Source organism: Theropithecus gelada, chromosome 7a, assembly GCF_003255815.1.
Source record: "Theropithecus gelada isolate Dixy chromosome 7a, Tgel_1.0, whole genome shotgun sequence".
In the NCBI taxonomy this organism is placed as follows: Eukaryota; Metazoa; Chordata; class Mammalia; order Primates; family Cercopithecidae; genus Theropithecus; species Theropithecus gelada.
Genome location: NC_037674.1, coordinates 15,947,135 through 15,970,002, shown reverse-complemented (window position 1 = coordinate 15,970,002; position 22,868 = coordinate 15,947,135). Strand labels below are relative to the sequence as shown.

At 43.3% G+C, this 22,868-nt stretch overlaps 1 protein-coding gene, 1 non-coding gene and 1 pseudogene across 2 annotated transcripts in view; 2 read left to right on the top strand and 1 right to left on the bottom strand.

The window, feature by feature from the left end:
• The window catches only part of KNL1 (kinetochore scaffold 1), a 68,512-nt gene extending 49,500 nt beyond the window's left edge, over positions 1-19,012 (bottom strand). Inside the window, exons 1-7 of the mRNA XM_025390206.1 lie at positions 18,881-19,012; positions 12,128-12,179; positions 9,371-9,410; positions 7,775-7,834; positions 5,310-5,371; positions 3,585-3,637; positions 2,050-2,083 (exon numbers count right to left, since the gene is read on the bottom strand). Of these exons, the coding sequence (XP_025245991.1) occupies positions 2,050-2,083; positions 3,585-3,637; positions 5,310-5,371; positions 7,775-7,834; positions 9,371-9,410; positions 12,128-12,162 (284 nt within the window). The 5' untranslated portion in view covers positions 12,163-12,179; positions 18,881-19,012. The remainder of the gene's footprint in view (positions 1-2,049; positions 2,084-3,584; positions 3,638-5,309; positions 5,372-7,774; positions 7,835-9,370; positions 9,411-12,127; positions 12,180-18,880) is intronic.
• Positions 6,607-6,704, top strand: LOC112628203 (annotated as a pseudogene).
• Positions 19,013-19,353: 341 nt separating the features above from the next.
• TRNAS-GCU lies at positions 19,354-19,435 on the top strand. Its single transcript has one exon. It is a non-coding gene; the product is annotated as a tRNA-Ser (tRNA).
• Positions 19,436-22,868: the final 3,433 nt, after the last annotated feature.

The following is a 22,868-nucleotide window of genomic DNA, read 5'->3' as shown; positions in this document are numbered from 1 at the left end:
AAACCTGGGAGGTGGAGCTTGCAGTGAGCTGAGATCCAGCCACTGCACCCCAGCCTGGGTGACAGAGCAAGACTCCGTCTCAAAAAAAAAAAAAAAAAAAAAGAATGTAATAGGTAATACTTTCATATGGTTTTAAATTAAACCACAAAACCAACACGTAACCTATAACAAGGTTCTCCTCTCTGTGACGATCAATCTTACTAGTTTCTTTCAGAGATATTATGCACGTATATGCATAAATCACTACATATACATACATTATATATATGTACACACACGAGACGATACACACACACACACACACACGCTTTTCTTCTTCCCTGTTTTACACAAGTGGTAATGCATGATGTACTTTGTTTTTGCTTTTTATCTTAAGTAATATAGCTTAGAGATTTCTCTATTTAGCATACAATTTTTTTTTCCAGCTGCACAGTAGTCAATTAATACAGAAAATGTACCATTTATTTAACCAGTCCCTTATTGATGGACCTTCAGGACCTTTCACAACATTTACTATTATAGTAAACACTGCAGCGAATAACCTTATCTATTCATCATTTCAAACATTTACAAGTATATTGGTGAGATAATTTCCAGACATAAAACTGAAGTCAAAGGGCATGTGCATTAAAAATTATGAATGATATTACCAAGTTGCCTTCTACAAATCATACTACCACTAGCAATGAGTGACTTTTTACTTATTTCCTTAACTGACTGGATAAAAATATCTCTTTTTTAGGCCAGACATGGTGGCTCACGCCTGTAATCCCAGCACTTTGGGAGGCCAAAGTGGGCAGATCACAAGCTCAAGAGATCAAGATAATTCTGGTCAACATGGTGAAACCCCGTCTCTACTAAAAACAGAACAAAATTACCCAGGCGCGATGGCAGGCGCCTGTAGTCCCAGCTATTCGGGAGGCTCAAGCAAGAGAATCACTCGAACCCAGGAGGCAGAGGTTGCAGAGAGCCGAGATCGTACCACTGCACTCCAGCCTGGCGACAGAGCAAGACTCTGTCTAAACAACAAACAAACAACAACAAAAACAAAAAACAAAAAAAAACCAAAAAAACCTCTTTTTTGGAGACAGAGTCTCGCTCTGCGGCCCAGGTTGGAGAGCAGGCACATGATCTCAGCTCACTGCAACCTCTGCCTCCCAGATTCAAGCAATTCTCATGCGTCGGCCTCCTGAGTAGCTGGGATTACAGGCACAGTGCCACCATACCTGGCTAATTTTTTGTATTTTTTTGTTTTTTTTGAGACGGAGTCTCACTCTGTCGCCTAGGCTGGAGTGCAGTGGCATGATCTCGGCTCACTGCAACCTCTACCTCCCAGATAGAAGTGATTCTCCTACCTCAACCCCCTGAGTAGCTGAGACTACAGGCGCCCACCACACCCAGCTAATTTGTGTATTCTTAGTAGAGACAGGTTTCACCATGTTGGCCAGGATGGTCTCGATCTCCTGAACTGTGATCTTCCTGCCTCAGTCTCCCAAAGTGCTGGGATGACAGGCGTAAGCCACCACGCCCGGCCAATTTTTTCTATTTTTTTAGTAGAGATGGGGTTTCATGATATTAGCCAGGCTGGTCTCGAACTCCTGACCTCAGGTGATCCACCAGCCTCGGCCTCCCAAAGCGCTGGGATTACAGGCGTGAGACACCACGCCTAGCCAAAAATATATCAATATACTCAAATTTGTACTTCTCTTATGATGAATAAAGATAGCCATCTTTTCATTTGTTAAAGAGCTACTGGTATTTGCTTTTCTATGTAATAATATTATAAGAAAGACTTAATAAAAAAACTAAAGACTTGCCATCTATTGTTTTATATTAGTTGATAAATATAACAGTTTATGTATTATATTGTTTCATCACTATTAAAACTATAAACTGTACAATGGTCATATTAATCAGATATAGCAGTATACTAAATTCTGCAAAGAACTTGTTTTCTGAATTAATCCTAAGTATTCCACAAAAAGAATACAAAAATAAGAAACAAAATATTAATTTATAACTTTTTAAATATAATTTGAAATTACTTACTGTATCAAAAGAAGATTTTCTCCTGCTTCTGTTTCTAAAAATAAAATTAAAATTAAATTTGTCCAAGGATACACTGATAAAGCATTAGGAAAAATTGCTTAAGGACGGCCGGGCATGGTGGCTCATGCTTGTAATCCCAGAACTTTGAGGGGCCAAGACGGGCAGATCACAAGGTCAGGAGTTTGAGATCAGCCTGACCAACATAGTGAAACCCTACTAAAAATACAAAAATTAGCCGGGCATGGTGGCGTGCACATGTAATCCCAGCTACTCAGGAGGCTGAGGCAGGAGAATTACTTGAACCTGGGAGGTGGAGGTTGCAGTGAGCCGAGATCGCACCACTGCACTCTAGCCTGGGTGACAGGGCAAGACTCCGTCTCAAAAAAAATAAATAAAATAAAAATTTTTAAAAATTACTTAAGGGCTGGGCGCGGTGGCTCAAGCCTGTAATTCCAGCACTTTGGGAGGCCGAGACGGGCGGATCACGAGGTCAGGAGATCGAGACCATCCTGGCTAACACAGTGAAACCCTGTCTCTACTAAAAAAAAAAAAATACAAAAAATTAGCCGGGCGAGGTGGCGGGCGCCTATAGTCCCAGCTACTCGGGAGGCTGAGGCAGGAGAACGGCGTAAACCCGGGAGGCGGAGCTTGCAGTGAGCCGAGATCTGGCCACTGCACTCCAGCCTGGGCGACAGAGCGAGACTCCGTCTCAAAAAAAAAAAAAAAAAAAAAAAAAAATTACTTAAGGACATTAATAACATTTAAAAAAATTATTAACTGCTGGGCGCGGTGGCTCACGCCTGTAATCCTAGCACTTTGAGAGGTCGAGGCAGGCAGATCACTTGAGGCCAGGGGTTCAAGACCAGCCTGGCCAATACGGTGAAACCCGGTCTCTACTAAAAGTACAAAAATTAGCTGTGTGTGGTGGTGCATGCCTGTAATCCCAGCTACCCGGGAGGCTGAGGCAGAAGAATCACTTAAACCTGGGAGACAGAGGTAGCAGTGAGCTGAGATAGCACCATTGCACTCCAGCCTGGGGTACAAAAGTGAAAAATCCGTCTCAAAATAAATAAATAAATAAATTTACTTACTATCCACACTACTCTCTACCCCCAAGACTCAAGGAATACTTTTTTTGTTTTTGAGACATGGTCTTGCTCTGTTGCCCAGGCTGGAGTACAGTGGTGCAATCACCGCAGTCTCAATCTCCTGGGCTCAAGTGATCCTCTCACCTCAGCCTCCCGAGTAGCTGGGGCTACAGGAATGCACCCCCACACCTGGCTAATTTTTTATTTTTTGTAGAGACACAATCTCACTATGTTGTCCAGGTTGGTGCTGAACTCCTGGGCTCAAGCGATCCTCCCACCTCAGCCTGCCAAAGTGCTGGGAACACAGGTGTGAGCCACTATGCATGGCCCATCATATATTTTTTAAGCAATAAGATAGACAGTAAGTTATATTAGTTGTCTGGTTAGAGAGCTACAGTAAAATTTTTAAAAAAGCAGATTTAGCAGGAATTACAGTAACATACTTACCTGCCATTTCTGACTTTCTCTCTATTTTCATATGAGACTCTGTCTGGAATACCCTAGGAGAGAAAATAAAGATTATTAAAAACCTGCAATTTGTAATCAGTATCCTTTGGTGTTAATTTATAGTCTGTGTTGAGATAGGCAAAGATAATACTTTGATTTTAGCTTCCTCTTTGCTATGTCATATACTCCTAGTATTTCAAATGCCAAAATTATTTACCACAATAAAATCTACTATAGTTTTGTTTTTATTTTTGTTTTTAAATAGGATCTCGCTTTGTTGCCCAGTCTAGATTGCAGTGGTGCGATCACAGCTTGCTGTAGCCTCAACCTCCCAGGTTAAAGTGATCATCCCACTTTAGCCTCCCGAGTAGCCTCACCAACAAGCCTAATATTTTTTATTTTTAGTAGAGACAAGGCTATTATAGTTAATTAATTTGTTTATTTTTTTATTTATTTATTTATTTTTTTTTTTTGAGACGGAGTCTGGCTCTGTCGCCCAGGCTGGAGTGCTGTGGCCGGATCTCAGCTCACTGCAAGCTCCGCCTCCCGGGTTTACGCCATTCTCCTGCCTCAGCCTCCGGAGTAGCTGGGACTACAGGAGCCCGCCACCTCGCCCGGCTAGTTTTTTGTATTTTTTAGTAGAGACGGGGTTTCACCATGTTAGCCAGGATGGTCTCGATCTCCCGACCTCGTGATCCGCCCGTCTCGGCCTCCCAAAGTGCTGGGATTACAAGCTTGAGCCACCGCGCCCGGCCAATTTGTTTATTTTTAACTAAGATTCTGAGCCATTTGTTACTGCAGAGGGTATAGTCTTTAAATGAGCTCTTAGTAATTATTTATCCCTCTCAATAACCTAAAATATTCATCTAATTCAACAAGTATTTATTAAACACTCACTATATACCTGGTATTATACTACAGTCTGGGATACAAACACGTGATCCTTGACTCAAGGAGCTTCCACTATAAATAGAGCTAGAACAGTGATTACAAACATTATTTCACTGGCTTTTGTTATTAACAATTCAGGTATGGTAGCATGGACTCCATAGGAAGGGATCCCTTTTCACTGGGATGGTTAAGAATAAGCTTCTTATTCTTATTCTAAGGGTTAAGGGAGCATTTTGACATCTGCCTTGAATCTGACCAGTTCATTCTAATTTTGCTAATATTAAGTATCACTCACTATATAGAAGCTATTCTTTTTTCTTTTTTGAGACAGGGTCTCATTCTGTTCCCCAGGCTGGAGTGCAACGACACTATCATGGCTCACTGCAGCCTGGGACTCCTGAGCTGAAGCAATCCTCCAGATTCGCCTCCCGAGTATCTGGGACTACAGGTGCATAGTATCATGCCTGGCTAATTTTTTTTTTTTTTTTTTTTTTGTAGAGATGGGATCTTGCTAAGTTGCTTGGGCTAGTCTTGAACTACTGGCCTCAAGCAATCCTCTGGCTTCAACCTCCCAAAGTGCTGGGATTACAGGCGTGAGCCACCACATCTGGCCGCTAGTACAATGTCAAGTAACAGTTGGATATCATTGTTTTGTTCCTGACTTTAGAGGGAATGCTTTCATTGTTTCTCTTTTAAACATAATACTGAATAACCTTTTAAGTAATAACTAATGTTTCATCAAAACAGATTATTCAAGTCAGTACCAATACATTTGGTTTGATACACAAAATACTGGTACCTGTAATATTTTAGTTATTTCTGCTTTCAACTTACTTTATAGTATCTGCAAAGCTGACTCGACGAGAGTTTTTCTTATTTCTCAAAGCATTGGATTCCTAAGGGCAGAGAATATATGGTATAATTCTTAATAAAATCACTGTGAATTCCAGAGTACTATAGACAGAGATCAAGTCTTTTTTTTTTTTTTTGAGATGGAGTTTTGCTCTTGCTACCCAGACTGGAGTGCAACAGTGCGATCTCGGCTCACCGCAGCCTCTGACACCTGGGTTCAAGCGATTCTCCCACCTCAGCCTCCCGAGTAGCTGGGATAACAGGCATGCGTCAGCACGCCCGATTAATTCTGTATTTTTAGTAGAGACGGGGTTTCTCCATGTTGATCAGGCTGGTCTCAAACTCCTGACCTCAAGTGATCCTCCCACCTCAGCTTCCCAAAGTACTGGAATTACAGGCATGAGCCACTGCACCTGGCCAGAGATCACGTCTTATTCTGAATTACCTCTTCAAATGTTGTAGTATGTGTCAGAATTTCCTTCTTTTTTTCAAGGCTGAATGATATTTCACTGCATGTATATATTACCACATTTTGTTTATCCATTCATCAATGGACACTTAAGTTGCTTCCACCTTCTGGCTACTGTGAATCATGCCATTATGAACATGGGTGTACAAACATCTCTTTGAAACTCTCAATTCTTTTGGATATTGTTCAATCATATGGTAATTCTATTTTCAATTTGTTGAGGAATTGCCATACTGTTTTCCATAGCAGCTGTACCATTTTATATCCCCACCAACAGAGCACAAGGGTTCCAATTTCTCTGTATCCTCATCAACACTTGTTATTGTCTGTCTTTTATTTTAACCATCCTAATGGGTGTGAGGTGATATCTCATTTAGGTTTTGATTTGTATTTTCCTAATGGTCAATGATGTTGAGCATCTCTTCATTAGAATACAGTATTTTTACTTTCCTTCCCCACTCTCCTTAACAAGAGCAAACATTTCTACTCACATAAATACCATACACAAAAACCAAAAGACATTAAGGATGAGCTTACTGTTAAGTAAAAACATAAAATAATAATAACCAAAAGACAGAAACAAAATCCACAGAGAATTTTACTGGGTTAATTCCGAATACCTGACCCTAAGTCTTATTATAATAAAGAATCAGAAATGGTAACCCCTCTGCGTCAAAGCAGTGATGTGATTAAAGTCCTAGAAGATGCTACAGGTAGCCTTGAGCTTAATATGACAATTATAATACTGACATGGTAAACACTGGGACTAACAGAGACTAATATATTTCTTACTGAAAAAAAAGAAAACTGATATTTTTGTAGTTCATAAGTGTGACTGGGTTTTCACATGCATGTGAGATGTGCTTTCCTCAAACTTTGTTACATGTTGGCACATTATACATCTGACATGAAAAAAGAAAGGCGCAGCACGATGGCTCATGCCTATCATACCCACACTTTGGGAGGCCCAGGCAGGAGGACCACTTGAGCCCAGAAGTTCAAAACCAGCCCAGTCAACATAGCAAGACCCTTGTCTGTACTAAAAAAAAAAAAAACATGTTAAGGGCCAGGTACAGGCCGGGCGCGGTGGCTCAAGCCTGTAATCCCAGCACTTTGGGAGGCCGAGACGGGCGGATCACGAGGTCAGGAGATCGAGACCATCCTGGCTAACACGGTGAAACTCCATCTCTACTAAAAAATACAAAAAACTAGCCGGGCGAGGTGGCGGGCGCCTGTAGTCCCAGCTACTCGGGAGGCTGAGGCAGGAGAATGGCGGGAACCCGGGAGGCAGAGCTTGCAGTGAGCTGAGATCCGGCCACAGCACTCCAGCCTGGGCGACAGAGCAAGACTCCGTCTCAAAAAAAAAAAAAAAAAAAAAAAGGGCCAGGTACAGTAATCCCAGCACTTTGGAAGATCAAGGTGGGTAGATTGCTTGAGCCCAGGAGTTCAAGACCAACGTAGGCAACATGGCGAAACCCCTTCTCTACAAAAAATAAAAAATTAGCCAGGCATAATGGCATGTTCCTGTGGTCCTAGTTATTCAGGAGGCTAAGGTGGGAGGATCTCGAGCCCAGGAGGAGGAGGTTGCAGTGACCCATGATCGCACCATTGTACTCCAGTCTGGGCAACAGAGTGAGACTCTGTCTCTAAATAAATAAATAAATAAATAGCCAGGTATGGTGGCATGTGCCGTAGTACCAGCTACTCAGGAGGCTGAGGCAGGAAGACTGATTGAACCCAGGAATGCAGGGCTACAGGGAGTTATGATTGTGCCACTGCACTCCAACCTGGGTAAGTGAGGGAGATGCCATTTCTAGAAAAGAGAAGAAAAAAGAAAAATCATGAATGCCAGTATATTCAAGTGTTTGGAAAGCCATGGGATGCTTACACATTCCCTCTTCATATAGCTAATAAAATTCTTGACTTAAAAATATAACTGAAAATAGTCATCTATAAAGTATTTGCACAAGAGACTTACCTGAACTGTTTCATTCCCACCTCTGAGGTCCTGAAGAGGACTCCTTGGGGGTTTCAAAATCTGTGGTAACAATTAGAATTATTCAAAAAAAATTTGGCATATCTATTAAGAATCAGTTTATTTCAAGTTATATCATAGGTAGAAAGCTAAAATTTTCATTACAAACTCAAACTCCTCAAATTCATTCTGCTCAATGCTACACCGTGTGGCAGATTTAAATATCTGACATCTATTCCCTTCTACCTGCCCATCCTCTCCAATTATTTTACCCACTCTCATCCCATGTGGTCTGAGTGAACGTCACACCAACTCTAGGGTAAAACACATAGCTCTGTCTAGAACAATGTGATATTCTCTTGTCAATGATGATTTGTTCAGGAATGAGGACTTGACCCATATCAGGATAATCGAGCTAAAATGATTCAATTCTGAGTCTTTTCTGTTTTCAGGAAAAAGACACTATTCTTCACGTAGGACTTGAGCCTGGAAGTAAAAGAGCTAGATGTACCACAGTAATTACAGGGAAAGAATCTATCTGCTGGAGATTACCCAGAGGAAGCACTAAGAGTAGAAAAAGAAAAAGGAGGCTGGACGCAGTGGTTCACGCCTGTAATCCCAGCACTTTGGGAGGCCAAAGATGGGGCGGATCACGAGGTCAGGAGATCAAGACCATCCTGGCTAACACGATGAAACCCCATCTCTACTAAAAATACAAAAAATTAACCGGGCATGGTGGCAGGTGCCTGTAGTCCCACCTATTCGGGAGGCTGAGGCAGGAGAATGGTGTGAACCTGGGAGGAGGAGCTTGCAGTGAGCCGAGATCGCGTCACTGCACTCCAGCCTGGGTGACAGAGTGAGATTAAGTCTCAAGAGAAAAAAAAAGAAAAAGGAAATCCTAGTACTGGTGTCATGGTTACAATCTCTGGTCAGTAAGCTGTGCCTAAAGCCATCCCTTCTTTGGATTTGTTAGTATCATAACCCAATGTATTTTGTGCTTAAAGCAGTTTGGGCTGGGCATAATGGCTCAGCAGTTTGGGAGGCTGAGGCAGGAGGATCACTTGAGGTCAGGAGTTTGAGACCAGCCTGGGCAACATGGCAAAACCTCATCTCTTCTAAAAAATAAAAAAATCAGCCACGCATGGTGGTACACGCTTGTAATTCCAGCTACTCAGGTGGCTGAAACATGACAATCGCTTGAACCCAGGAGGCAGAGGTTACAGTGAGCCGAGATCACACCACTGCACTCCAGTCTGGGCAACACAGCGAGACTCTGTCTCAAAAAACAAAAACAGTTTGGGTAGGTCTTTTGTCTCTTGCAACAGCTTTGTACCACAGGTTAAACATATCTTTTAAATAGCTTTATTGAAGTATAACTTACATAGCATAAAATTCGTAAAATTACTACAAAATTCATAAAGTATGAATTTTGGTATGTTTACAGAATTGCATAACCACGTTAAATATCTGAGTCTTTACCTAGAGAGCAATAGGTAGCCAGTGAGGGTAGGATGGTGAAGCCACAGTCAAAACTACTGTGATATATAGTTACCATTAAATAAAAGCTGACAATTATTAATTCAAGAAAGTCTTTCTTACTGAAGAATGCCGTCTTCTAACAGGTCTCTCTATATTGTCACTGAAAAAGGAAAAAAAAATTATAAACACATTGATAAAAAACTGAATTCCCAAAAGGGATCATCACAGCACCCCTTACATACTTTCTTTTTTTTTTTTTTTTTTTTTTTTTGAGACGGAGTCTTGCTCTGCCGCCCAGGCTGGAGTACAGTGGCCGGATCTCAGCTCACTGCAAGCTCCGCCTCCCGGGTTCACGCCATTCTCCTGCCTCAGCCTCCCGAGTAGCTGGGACTACAGGCGCCTGCCACCTCGCCCGGCTAGTTTTTTGTATTTTTAGTAGAGACGGGGTTTCACCGTGTTAGCCAGGATGGTCTCGATCTCCTGACCTCGTGATCCGCCCGTCTCGGCCTCCCAAAGTGCTGGGATTACAGGCTTGAGCCACCGCGCCCGGCCCCCTTACATACTTTCAAACTGGTCATCACTTTCACTTAGCACTCTGACAAGCAAAATTTATATACAAAACTTTAAATTCAGTTAGGAATTCAGTGTTTTAAAATACGTACTGTGTACTACGAGACTATCTCTTGAATAATAATCAGTACAACATAATTTACCATATTTACAGAGATATAATAGTATGATAAAGGGCTATAAGTCAAGAGACGCTACTTTTGGTTTTACTACTATATGACTTTTAGAGCAGGTTTTGGAAATTCAAATGCCTCTGAGGCTAAACAGATAATTTTTTAGGAGTAAGAAAAATAGGTAGTGTTGAAATGTAATGACCTAGAGAATTCCTCTCTCACCTAAAGGTCAGTCATTCCTCTGCTGTGGTTAGTTGTTGCCAAACAAGAATAGCAGCCCAGTGTTGCCATGCTTGATTTTTCAAGAGAAGCTGAAAACCCAATTGTACAAAATTTTGAGATCTTGAAGTTTTGGCAACTAATTCAAAAACTAAAAAACATGTGTAGGCCAAAGCCAGCCACGGTGGCCCATGTCTATAGTTCCAGCTATTCAGCTGGAGACTGTGGCAGGAGAATCACTTGAGCCCAGGAGTCCAAATCTAGCCTGGGCAACGAAGCAAGACACAGTCTCTTAAAAAGAAACAATCAAAAAACATTATGTATAAGCCAAAAACTTATGACTAAAGGCTGTAAACAAGCCATCAGATTGTGATGGCAATTTTAGACAAATCATTTTATCTTCCTGGTTCTCAATTTTCTCATCCTTCAATTGAAGAGATGGGAGATAGTATCTAAAGTCCCTCTCAGATTTGACTCTAGATGAGATGATGATGATGATGATGATATTTGAGACAGGGTCTTGAGGTAGGAGGCAGAACTTGACTCCAGAGGTGGGGCTTGGATACAGGACCAAATTGAGGACTAGCTAAAACAGGTCTGGGACAAAAGCACTTCCCCATAAGACACTCCCATCAGGGTGCCTTGTCAGTTTACCATTGCCACGGCAAAAACCCAGCAGTTACCTGCCCTTTCCATGGCAATGACCAGACAAGCTGGAAGTTACTACCCTCACTCTAAAAATGTCTGCATAAAACACCCCTTAATTTGCATATAATTAAAAATGGGTATAAATAAGAGTGCAGAACTGCCTCTGAGCTGCTACTGTGGGCTTAGTGCCTATAGAGTAGCCCTGCTCTGCAAGGAGCTATACCAGTGCTGCTGCTTTACACTAAGCCACTTCAATAAAAGCGCTGTTTAACACCACTGGCTAGCCCATGAATTTTTTTTTTTTTTTTTTTTGAGATGGCGCCTAGCTCTGTTGCCCAGGCTGGAGTGCAGTGGCCGGATCTCAGCTCACTGCAAGCTCCACCTCCTGGGTTTACGCCATTCTCCTGCCTCAGCCTCCCGCGCATCTGGGACTACAGGCGCCCGCCACATTGCCCGGCTAGTTTTTTATGTATTTTTTAGTAGACACGGTGTTTCACTGTGTTAGCCAGGATGGTCTCGATCTCCTGACCTCGTGATCCACCCGTCTCGGCCTCCCAAAGTGCTGGGATTACAGGCTTGAGCCACCGCGCCCGGCCGAATTCTTTTCTGAGCAAAGCCAAGCATCCTCCCTGGCTGGTAAAGCCAAGAGCCCTCCATTTAAAAAATTTTATTTTTTGTAGAGATGGGGGCGGGGGTGTCTTATTATGTTGCCCAGGTTGGTCTCAAATTACTGGGCTTAAGATATCCTCCCAAGCCTAAGCATCTCAAAGTGCTGGGACTACAGGTGTGAGCCACCATGCCCAGAGTAGATGAGTTTATACAAAGATATGGCAATGGCAAGGAAAACTATGAGTCTGTAACGTCTCCTTCTTTTTGGATGAGTTCATGTACTTTGCAAGGCCATAAATGAAGCTGGAAACCAACATTCTCAGCAAACTATCACAAGGACAGAAAACCAGACACCGCATGTTCTCACTCATAGGTGGGAACTGAACAATGAGATCACTTGGCCACAGAGCGGGGAACATCACACGCTGGGGCCTGTCCAGGGCTGGGGGATGGGGGAGGGATAGCATTAGGAGACATTCCTAATGTAAATGATGAGTTGATGGGTGCAGCAAACCAACATGGCACATATATACATATGTAACAAACCTGTACATTGTGTACATGTACCCTAGAACTTAAATTAAAAAAAAACAAACTACTTCTTTTTATTGGAACACAATGGAAAAAGATCTCAGAAGTTATGGATAGGTCCTACTAATTAGAAAAATATCTTTCTCTGATAGAATATAACATTTTTAGCTGCATTAAATGAACTTACTTTTCTTCATTAGCCTCTGAAGATGCCCCATCCATTTTTGAAGAAAACTTTTCTGTAACAAATACACAATATTAGAAAAGATGAGGAAAAAGGAAAAGCAATTGCAATCTAAGAAGAGATTAAGAGTACAGTTGGTGACTTCAGGGTTACTTTCTGAGGGAAGACCAAAGATGGGAAGGAAAGGCTGGGCACGGTGGTTTATGCCTGTAATCCAGCACTTTGGGAGGCCGAGGCTGGCGAATCACCTGAGGTCGTGAGTTTGAGACCAGCCTGACCAACGTGGAGAAACCCCATCTCCACTAAAACACAAAATTAGCCGGGCATGGTGGCGCATGCCTGTAATCCCAGCTATTCAGGAGGCTGAGGTAAGAGAATCACTTGAATCCAGGAGACGGAGGTTGTGGTGAGCCGAGATCGCTCCATTGTACTCCAGCCTGGGCAACAAGAGCAAAACTCCATCTCAAAAAAAAAAAAAAAAGGAAAAACACCACTATACTTAGGAAGATACAAAACATGACTCATTTTAAGGAGTTTAAACCACTATCATAATAAACATTCCTGGAAAATTCTCATACTCAAGATAAAATCAGTGACTAACTTTGATCAGGATGATAGGGACTTCACTGGTTCAAATAAAAATTTGGCCTAGAGGCCGGGCGCGGTGGCTCAAGCCTGTAATCCCAGCACTTTGGGAGGCCGAGACGGGCGGATCACGAGGTCAAGAGATCGAGACCATCCTGGTGAACACCGTGAAACCCCGTCTCTACTAAAAAATACAAAAAACTAGCCGGGCGAGGTGGAGGGCGCCTGTAGTCCCAGCTACTCGGGAGGCTGAAGCAGGAGAATGGCGTAAACCTGGGAGGCGGAGCTTGCAGTGAGCTGAGATCCGGCCACTGCACTCCAGCCTGGGTGACAGAGNAAAAAAAAAAAATTTGGCCTAGTTTATAAGAGTTTGCAGATTATTTAATAATCTACTCCCAAAATGGACATCAATTAGATAAATGGTCCCCAACCTTTTCCAAATCAGGGATCAGTTTTGTGGAAGACTATTTTTCCACAGACCAGGAGGGTGTGATGGGGGATGGTTTCGGGATGCAACTGTTCCACCTCTGATCATCAGGCATTAGACTCTCATAAGGAGCCCGCAACCTAGATCCCTCGTGTGCACAGTTCACAGTAGGGTTTGTGCTCCTGTGAGAATCGAATGCCGCTGCTGATCCAACAGAAGGAGGAGCTCAGGCACTAATGCTCACCTGCTGACCTCCCGCTGTGCCACCCAGGCAGTGGACCTATACCGTTCCATGGCCCAGGGGGTTGGGGACACCTGAATTAGATATCTAAATACAGTGAATTTGCATCATATGTATATTTATCTGAGGAAAAGTCAACTATAAGTACTCAGCAAAAAAAATTAACACATGAAAATAACATTAGCATAGCTGATAATGCTTTAAATTTCACTCAGTGAGTATTTGCCCTGGAAAGAATATGAATTAAGAGGCATAATGTGAGGTTTCCTCAACTGGTCTCAGTTGCTGCCTCCCTATAACTATATTTGATTTTCACTTTATGTATTAACTTTAGAACTTCATTCTTGGGTAAGAAAAAAATGCCACTGCAGATTTCAAAAAAGAATAGCTGGAGATTTTGACTCGACCATATTAGCATTTCTGCCACAACACTAAATTAATACAATACACATAAACAGGATCAATGTTCTTGCTTTTAGCAATAAGTAAACAGGTACCTGAAAGATGTCTGATGTGCTTCAATCCACCTGCCTCTGTTTCCCAAAGTGCTGGGATTATAAGCAAAAGCCACTGTGCCCAGCTATTTTTCTAGTTTTAGCCATTAAACTGTCTTCGCACCATGGGAGATAAAAATTTAACTCCCTTTCCTGCAACCACCTCCAAGACACACATACACACACAGCAAGGAAAGATTACATGCCATTCTCAAAAGTATAAAAATCCCAAATAGCCGGGTGCGGTGGCTCACGCCTGTAATCCCAACACTTTGGGAGGCCAAAGCGGGTGGATCACCTCAGGTCAGGAGTTTGAGACCAGCCTGGCCAACACGGTGAAACCCGTCTCTACTAAAAATATAAAAACTAGTCAGACGTCGTGGTGGGTGCCTGTAATCCCAGCTGCTAAGGAGGCTGAGGCAGGAGAACTGCTTGAACCCAGGGGATGGAGGTTACAGTGAGCCAACGTGGGGCCACTGCACTCCAACCTGGGCGACAAAGTGAGACTCCGTCTAAAAAAAAAAAAAAAATTCCCAAATAAATATCAGCAAAAAGAATCCAGCAATTTGTAAAAAGGATAATAGGATAATATATCACGGTCATGTTGGTTTCTTTGCAGAAATGCAAAACTGGTTGGGCACATATGGGGTAATGTGCCTGTAGTCCCAGCTACTTGGGAGGCTGAGGCAGGAGGATCTCTGGAGCCCTGGAGTTCCAGGCTGCAGTGCACTATGATTGCAACGGTGAATAGCTACTGTACTCCAGCATGGGCAACATAGTGAGACCCCGTCTCTTAAAAAACAAACAAACAAACAAACAAAAAGGAATACACAGTTTAATATCAGAAAAATCAACCTTGCAATTTACCATACTAACAGATTAAAAGGCAAAAATGATATAATCATCTCAACAGATGAAGAAAAAAGTTTAGGGCTGGGCACAATGGCTCACACCTGTAATCCTAGCACTTTGGGCGGCTGAGGCAGGCTGATCACTTGAGCTCAGGAATTCAAAAGGGGCCTGGACAACACGGCAAAACCGCATCTCTACAAAAAATACAAAACAGCCGGGCATGGTGGCTCGCACATGTAGTCCCAGTTACTCTGGAGGCTGAGGTGGGAGGATCGCTTGAGCCTGGGAGGCGGAGACTGCAGTGAGCAGAGATCAAACCACTGCACTCCAGGCTGGGCAACAGAGAAAGACTCTGTCTCGGGGGGCAGGGGGTGGGGGGATGTTTAATGATTTTTTTTTTTTTTTGAGACGGAGTCTTGCTCTGTCACCCAGGCTGGAGTGCAGTGGCGTGATTTCAGCTCACTGCAACCTCTGCCTCCCAGGTTCACACCATTCTCCTGCCTTAGCCTCCCGAGTAGCTGGGACTACAGGCACCTGCCACCAGGCCCGGCTAATTTTTTTGTGTTTTTAGTAGAGACGGGGTTTCACTGTGTTAGCCACGATGGTCTCGATCTCCTGACCTCATGATCTGCCTGCCTCAGCCTCCCAAGAATAATTTTTAATGACAAATTATATGCAACATACAGATAAAAATATTAACTACTATCAACTCAAGATCACCTAAATATCTTTGTTGTTTAAAATAGTCATTAAGCATAATTCCTGTCCAACCTGTAGACCAACTGGTTGGCAATTAACTGATGAAATTCAAGCTTAATGAAGTCCCCCTTTTAAAATATTCTATAACTGTTAAGTTCCACTTTCAACACAAATAGAAGACTCCACACTCACAAGTTAAGCTTCATTTATAAAACATTGTTATGGCCAAACTCTTGATCACTGACACATTAAGTTACTGGTTCCAGGAGCTGGGTGTGGTGGCTCAAGCCTGTAATCTCAGCACTTTGGGAGGTCGAGGTGGGAGGATCACTTGAGGCCAGGAGTTCAAGACCAGCCTGGGCAACATGGTGAAACCTCTGTCTCTACTAAAAATACAAAAAAATTAGCTGGGCATGGCAGCGTGCTCCTGTAATCCCAGGTACTTGGGAGGCTGAAGCAGGAGAATCCCCTGAACCCAGGAGGTAGAGATTGTAGTGAGCCAAGATGGTTCCACTGCACTCCAGCCTGAGAAACAGGGTGAGTGAGACTCCATCTCAAAAAGAAAAAGAAAAAAAAAAAAAAGTTACTGATTCCAAACTGTGTACCTGGCACCCAAGGGTGCTGCAGCAAACTCACAATGGTGTCCTGGGATATTTAAAAATTTTGAGAGATGCACAGCAGTTCTGAACATCTGTCAGGTACTGTGTGAACTACTAGCTCAAAACAGTACCATATGCATTACATTAGTTTTAATAACTTATCACTGTAAAGATAAACTGTTCACAGTTGCTGTGATAAAAAGCAAGTACTTTTTTTTTTTTTTTTTTGGGATGGAGTTTCACTCTTGCTGCCCAGGCTGGAGTACAATGGCGCAATCTCAGCTCACTGCAGCCTCCGCCTCCCTGCAACCTCTGCCTCCCGGGTTCAAGTGATTCTCCTACCTCAGCCTCCCGAGTAGCTGGGATGACAGGCATGCGCCACCACGCCTGGCTAATTTTGTATTTTTAGTAGAGACGAGGTTTCTCCATGTTGGTCAGGCTGGTCTCAAACTCCCGACCTCAGGTGATCTGCCCCATCGGCCTCCCGAAGTGCTGGGATTACAGGTGTGAGCTACCTCGCCCGGCCCAAAAGCAAGTATTTTTTATTAAGGTAGTACAGGACATGAGGGTGACAGGGTATAAACTGATTCCAAAGTTTCAGAAGTTGTGCAGTGTCCAACAGGCACACATATCCAATCAGTAAGTGTGATTATTTAATAATAAAATTTTGGCCAGGCACAGTGGCTCACACCCGTAATCCTAGCACTTTGGGAGGCCGAGGTGGGCAGATCATGAGGTCAGGAGTTCAAGACCAGCCTGGCCAACGTGGTGAAACCCCCGTCTCTACTAAAAATATAAAAATTGGCTGGGCGTGGTGGTGGGCGCCTATAATCGCAGTTACTCGGGAAGCTGAGGCAGGAGAATCATTTGAACCCAGGAGGCAGAGGTTGCAATGAGCCAAGATAGAACCACTGCACTCCAGCCTGGGTGACAGAGCGAGACAAAAAATAAATAAATAAAATAAAATAAAATATTAAAAAATAATCTTTTCCTTCAATTTCTGTATTTTTTTAAATTGGCTACTAAGTTTGGGACATATATACTTAATGTTTGGACCCAACCACTGTACTCAGTAAATAGACTGTTAGGTATTTCTTTTGATCTAAGGGTGCCATGCATCAAGAAAATTTAGGAACCACTCGTCTAAATAATCCGTAGGTCTTCAAATAGCGACTGAGCCCAATTAGCCTTTGAGCTAAGAGTGTTTTTTCACATTTTTACTGGATTGTAGAAAACAAGGCAAGCAATAACAACTAAACAAAGAAAATGTGACAAAGACCATGTAGCCTGCAAAGCCTGAAATATTTACTATCTGGCCCTTTGCCCACTCCTACATTTATATAACCGATATCTAGAGTTAGTATTTTCCGGGATTGTAGGAGGGTAAGAGTGAAATGACAGAGACTCCAGACCTGTGCTGTCCAATACAGTAGTTATTTACATCTAAATTAATTAAAATAAAATAAAATTTAATAATCAGTTCTTTGGTCACAATAATGACATTTCAAGTGCTCCATCGTCCCATGTCGCTAATGGGTACTATGTTGGAGTGCAGATACAAAACATTATCATTTTCACAGGAAGCCCTATTGGACCGCACTGTTTTACTGTTAATATCTGGAGTATCTTTTACAGTCTATTATTTAACATCGAATACATCATTAATACCACCATTCCAAACATTTTATTCAATTTACATGTATTTATCATCTTGTTAAGATTTCCAGCCATTCACAAAGTCAAGAATTATACTGCTTTGACCCTAACCTTTAATTACCAAAATTTTACCATATATTAACTCCCATCTCTGTAAATCATCTCTCCAACGAACATCCACCTCAAATGCGGTCTTCTCCACGAATCCATCACCAAAAACATCAAATGAGCTCTCCCTTTTCTATGCTGTCACTCCACTCTAGAATGTCGTATAATCTTTTACATTCTGTCTTGTGTTCTAGTTATTTGGGTATATTAGTTTATTTCCCTTTCTGGATTGTAAACCCCTCTAGATTTGGGACTCTGAATCATCTGTCCCCAGCCCTATCACAAGATAACGAACCCAATAAATACCTACGGGATTAGATGGAAGTGAAAACGTCAATTTTAATATCTAGACTGGAATAAGCTTCTGCTTTGGTCTTCATCCACATCCTGTCTCTGTTAATGCCTATTAAACCTATCTGAAATTCCAATCGGCAATTATTTTTTCCCCCTCAAACTTCAGTATTTAAATAAACATCAAGAACGGGGGCTTAAATCCTGAGGAATAATGAACGGAGAAGGATTTTTAAAAACTAATTTGCGGAGTACTAATATTGGCTTTATTTGTTAATGTTATATCTGCAGGAAACGAAAAATCTGTTACGTGCCGCCAGCACTCCGAGCAGACACCTTAAACCACGAAGAGCTAAGAATTTTAAAATCACTCATTGCTGTCACTTCATTAAGAGCCAAGAAAAGCTTAAGTGAGAAATACAAACAGCCTAGAGGTCCCTAGGGAAGAGCAGCAGGGGTGCAAGAAGAGTCCGCGAGCCCTGACAGAAGACCGCAGGGCGGGGCGGAAGGGGACGCCAAGAGAGCGACCGACGAGCAGCCAGAGCCGGGTGGCCGGAGGGGCCCAGGTGCGGACGGAAAAGTATTAGGGAAGCGGGAGGCGCCATAACCTACAGGCCGAGGAGACGAAAAAAGAGCACAGTGTGCCCGGCCCGGGGCAGAGGCGTCTGTCTACTCGGCCCGGCGCTAACGGAGGCCGCCAGGCTGAGGGAGCGTTCCCCACCTCCCACCGCGGGAACTTCAGGGCGCCCAGACAAAACCCGAAGCCTTCCCTGGAGCCCAGAAGGAAAGGGTCATTCTCTTTACCTGCCGTGGCCCACTTGCTCGACAAATTTTGCGCAGGTTTGGGGGCCACACGCTCCTCAGAGCGGAAACTCAGCGCCGCCTCCAGCCGTCACCACACAACGCCCGGCTCGCCTCAGCGAAGTATTCAAATCTAACCGCCTAGGTGCTGCGCACGCGCAAAGCGGCTCTACGCGTCGGCTCCGCCCCTTAGGCTCCACACCAACACTATTTCTAAGACTCCTTTAAGGAAACTACTTTCCTAGCCTTCGTGCCAATTTTATTTCCTTCAAGTTTATCTCATTTGCGACCGAATTTCCTCTGCCCCTCCCCACTGCAACCTCCCCCACAAACATGGGAGCGGCCATCTTCTTTCGATTGCTTGCTAAAGAAATGATTGGATTTTGGCTTCCGTACAAAATGGCGACTTCCATAACATTGCGTCACATCCCCTTGATATTACTCCCTATAGCAATCAGGAAACTGTATGCTTCGGGGACGAGGTGGCCGAGTGGTTAAGGCGATGGACTGCTAATCCATTGTGCTCTGCACGCGTGGGTTCGAATCCCATCCTCGTCGAGGTGGCAGCAAATTTTTTTTTGTTTATAACCAAAGTAAACTTGCAGAGCGGAATAAAATTTTTTTTTTTTTTTGAGATGGGGTCTTGCTCTGTCGCCCAGGCTGGAGTGCAGTGGCGCGATCTCGGCTCACTGCAAGCTCCACCTCCCGAGTACATGCCATTCTCCTACCTCAACCTCCCGAGTAGCTGGGACTACAGGCGCCCGCCACCAAGCCCGGCTAATTTTTTGTATTTTTAGTAGAGACGGGGGTTTCACCGTATTAGCCAGGATGGTCTCGATCTTCTGACCTCGTGATCCGCCCGCCTTGGCCTCCCAAAGTGCTGGGATTACAGGTGTGAGCCACTGCGCCCGGCTGAGCGGAATAAATTTTTTTTATAACCAAAGTAAATTTGCAGAGCGGAAAAAGTTGAATACTCATTATTTATTACTCAATTAATCCGGCACCATCAATCTCAGGTATGAAATAGTTGAAATACAGTATTTGGAACGTTCCGACATCACAGATAAAAAAAAGGGAGGGAAAGAGACTTTCCAGGAATCAGAAAACGCGCTGAATTTAATTTATTTTTATATGAAGTTAACAACAGTGTATAGAATTCCACAATTATTGCCATCCCATATGTTCCAATGCTGCTCTGTTCCAACTTTAACATAGCTCCTGAGGAGTTTCAATTATTGTACACTCTTACTCGGGTTTTTAACACCTGTCCAGATTATGAAATACCAGGTTTCACTTCAAAAGCTACCACGAGACACTTTATTTATCTGGTATTTATTATCTACAGGCACATCACTATAACTCTTGATCATGACAGATATTTTTATTACTCCATTTTACAGATGAGGAGACTGAAAGATTAGCTTGCCCGAGGTTATCAGCTTCTAAGTTGTAGAAAGGAGAGTGTAACCCAAATCTACTGGACGCTGGCTTAATCACCCTCCTAATCTGTGCTGTAGATTAATAATCAGTATTTATCAATCCTATACTGTGCTATAGATTAATAATCAGTATTTATCAATCTTTTGAAGCCATGGTTTACAGATTCTCTCCTCCACGAGGCTGTCTGCATTGCACCATGCTCCACAACCCAGCACCTGGCAGGTGCTTCAGCAAGGTTTGGGCACTGAGTATGGAAAGCAGTGGCCCCATTCTCTGCTGGCTCCAGTGGCTCCTTCCTGTTAAAAGATCCAAATCCGTTGGGAATGTTGATACCTCCTTGGGCTCAGGACATTGAGTCAACCTTCCTTAGCCTTGCTCTCCAATGCATTCTCCACCCTGCTGCTAGGAAGGGTTTCTGCTGGGTTCCATGCATTTCCAAGGGGTCCATGGATAGAATTCAGTGGATTATTTGGTTCAGAATAAAGATTTCATCCTTATTTCCATACTCCCTAATTGAAAGCACATTCTTCAGTAACGGTAAGCAGCTCACTACAGTAATGTTAACCTTATCCATTATTTTGTCACTAATAGAAATCACAGATATTTTTATACCAGATTACTGTTACTGCTTTACGCTCATTGCTACTTCAAAATTATGGTAATTTTTAGACGTGCTATTAGATCTTGTAATGTTACACATTCAGAAAGAAGTGCATGCATTAAGCTGGGCGCGGCGGCACACGCCTGTAATCCCAGCACTTTGGGAGGCTGAGGCGGGTGGATCATTTGAGGTCAGGAGTTCAAGACCAGCTTGGCCAACACGGTGAAACCCTGTCTCTACCAAAAATACAAAAGTTACCCAGGCGTGGTGGCATGTGTCTGTAGTCCCAGGTACCCGGGAGGCTGAGGCAGGAGAATTGCTTGAACCCAGGAGGTGGAGGTTGCAGTGAGCCGAAATCGTGCCACTGCATTCCAGCCTGGGCAACAGAGCAAGACTCCATCAAAAAAAAAAAAAAAGTGCATGCATTATTATATTATTACATCACAACTATTCCAACACAATTGGTTGCCTTTGTATTCCAACATATTTAATTTTATGCGCTTAAAAACAACATTCTGGCCAGGCATGGTGGCTCATGCCTGAAATCTCAGCACTTTGGAAGGTCAAGGCAGGAGTAGCCCATGAGTCCGGGAGTTCAAAGACAGTCTGGGCAACATAGTGAGACCCCTGTCTCTACAAAAAAATTTAAAAATTTAATCAAAATTTAAAAAAAAAATTCTGAGATGAGATCCTTAGACTTCCCCAGACTGCCAAAAGGGTCTGTGTCACCAAAAAAAATGTTAAGAGCCCCTGAGAGATACCTTTCTAAATCTCCCTGGAGACACTGATCTTACCTTTCCTTCAATGGGATTTTTTTCTCTTTCCATAACACGTTTGTAGATACTGTCCCTGCTCCTCTCACGGCAACATACCCCTGACCCCACCCTCTTCTTTCCCATCATGTCACTTCCTGGCTGGCTGCCGCTCCTCCTTTGGATCTCAGCTTAGAGGTCACCCCCAACAACAAGCCCTGCAACCTGCAGCTCCCTCTTCCATTTCAACTAGCCCCTGTGCTCTCTCTTGCTTCTGGACCTTTGTAACCCTCCTAGACCCTTCTGTAGCCTGCTAGGCTTTTCCCAGCACATGCCAGGGAAGTGCCGGGAATGCATTTGTAAATAGATTTTTACTTACATTGCCCATTAGTGCTGCAACTTCTCTAGAGACGCCAGGGCAGCATCATTTTCTGAGGTTTGCTAGCTTCTTGCAGTGATGACTATAGGTCTATCAATGTCTGTGCAGAGTATGGGTAGATTTTCTTTCTTTTTTTTTTTGAGACAGTGTCTCGCTCTGTCGCCCAAGCTGGAGTGCAGTAGCACTATCTCAACTCACTGCAACCTCCACCTCCCAGGTTCAAGCAGTTCTCCTGCCTCAGCCTTCCCAGTAGGTGGGATTACAGGCGTGTGCCACCACGCTGTTAATTTTTGTATTTTTAGGAGAGGCGGGATTTCATTTAAGAAGGAACTCATGAATTTTACAAGTATAATCAAAGACAACTAAAATTTCTTCAAAAGCTAAATGTAGTGTAGCCACCTCCCCCGCCACTCCCCGCCGCCACTCTAAGTTAGAGAAGAATACTAACTGCTTGTTTTTCCTTCTGTGCTCAGCGAGCCTTATCTGTACTTGCTAGTTTCACATTCCTTGAGGCTCAGCGAGTTCCTGCTTCACCTCCCTAGGGCAGCTGCAAAGTACAAGGTTGATACAAGGTTGATTTCTCAGGGATGTGGAACATGTAATATAGATAAATGTAAAAGACTGATCAACTGTCTTTGTTCTCGCTTCTGTAAGTCCGCTTCCTGCATCACGTTTCTCCCAGCCACTGACTGCTTAAAAGGTGGCTGCTTTCTTTGTCCCGTACTCAGACTTTCCTGGACGCTAGTCCTACTGACCCAGGTGATCACGTTTTAATAAAGACATTTCCTGAACTCACTCTTTTCGGTCTCTCCCATCTTT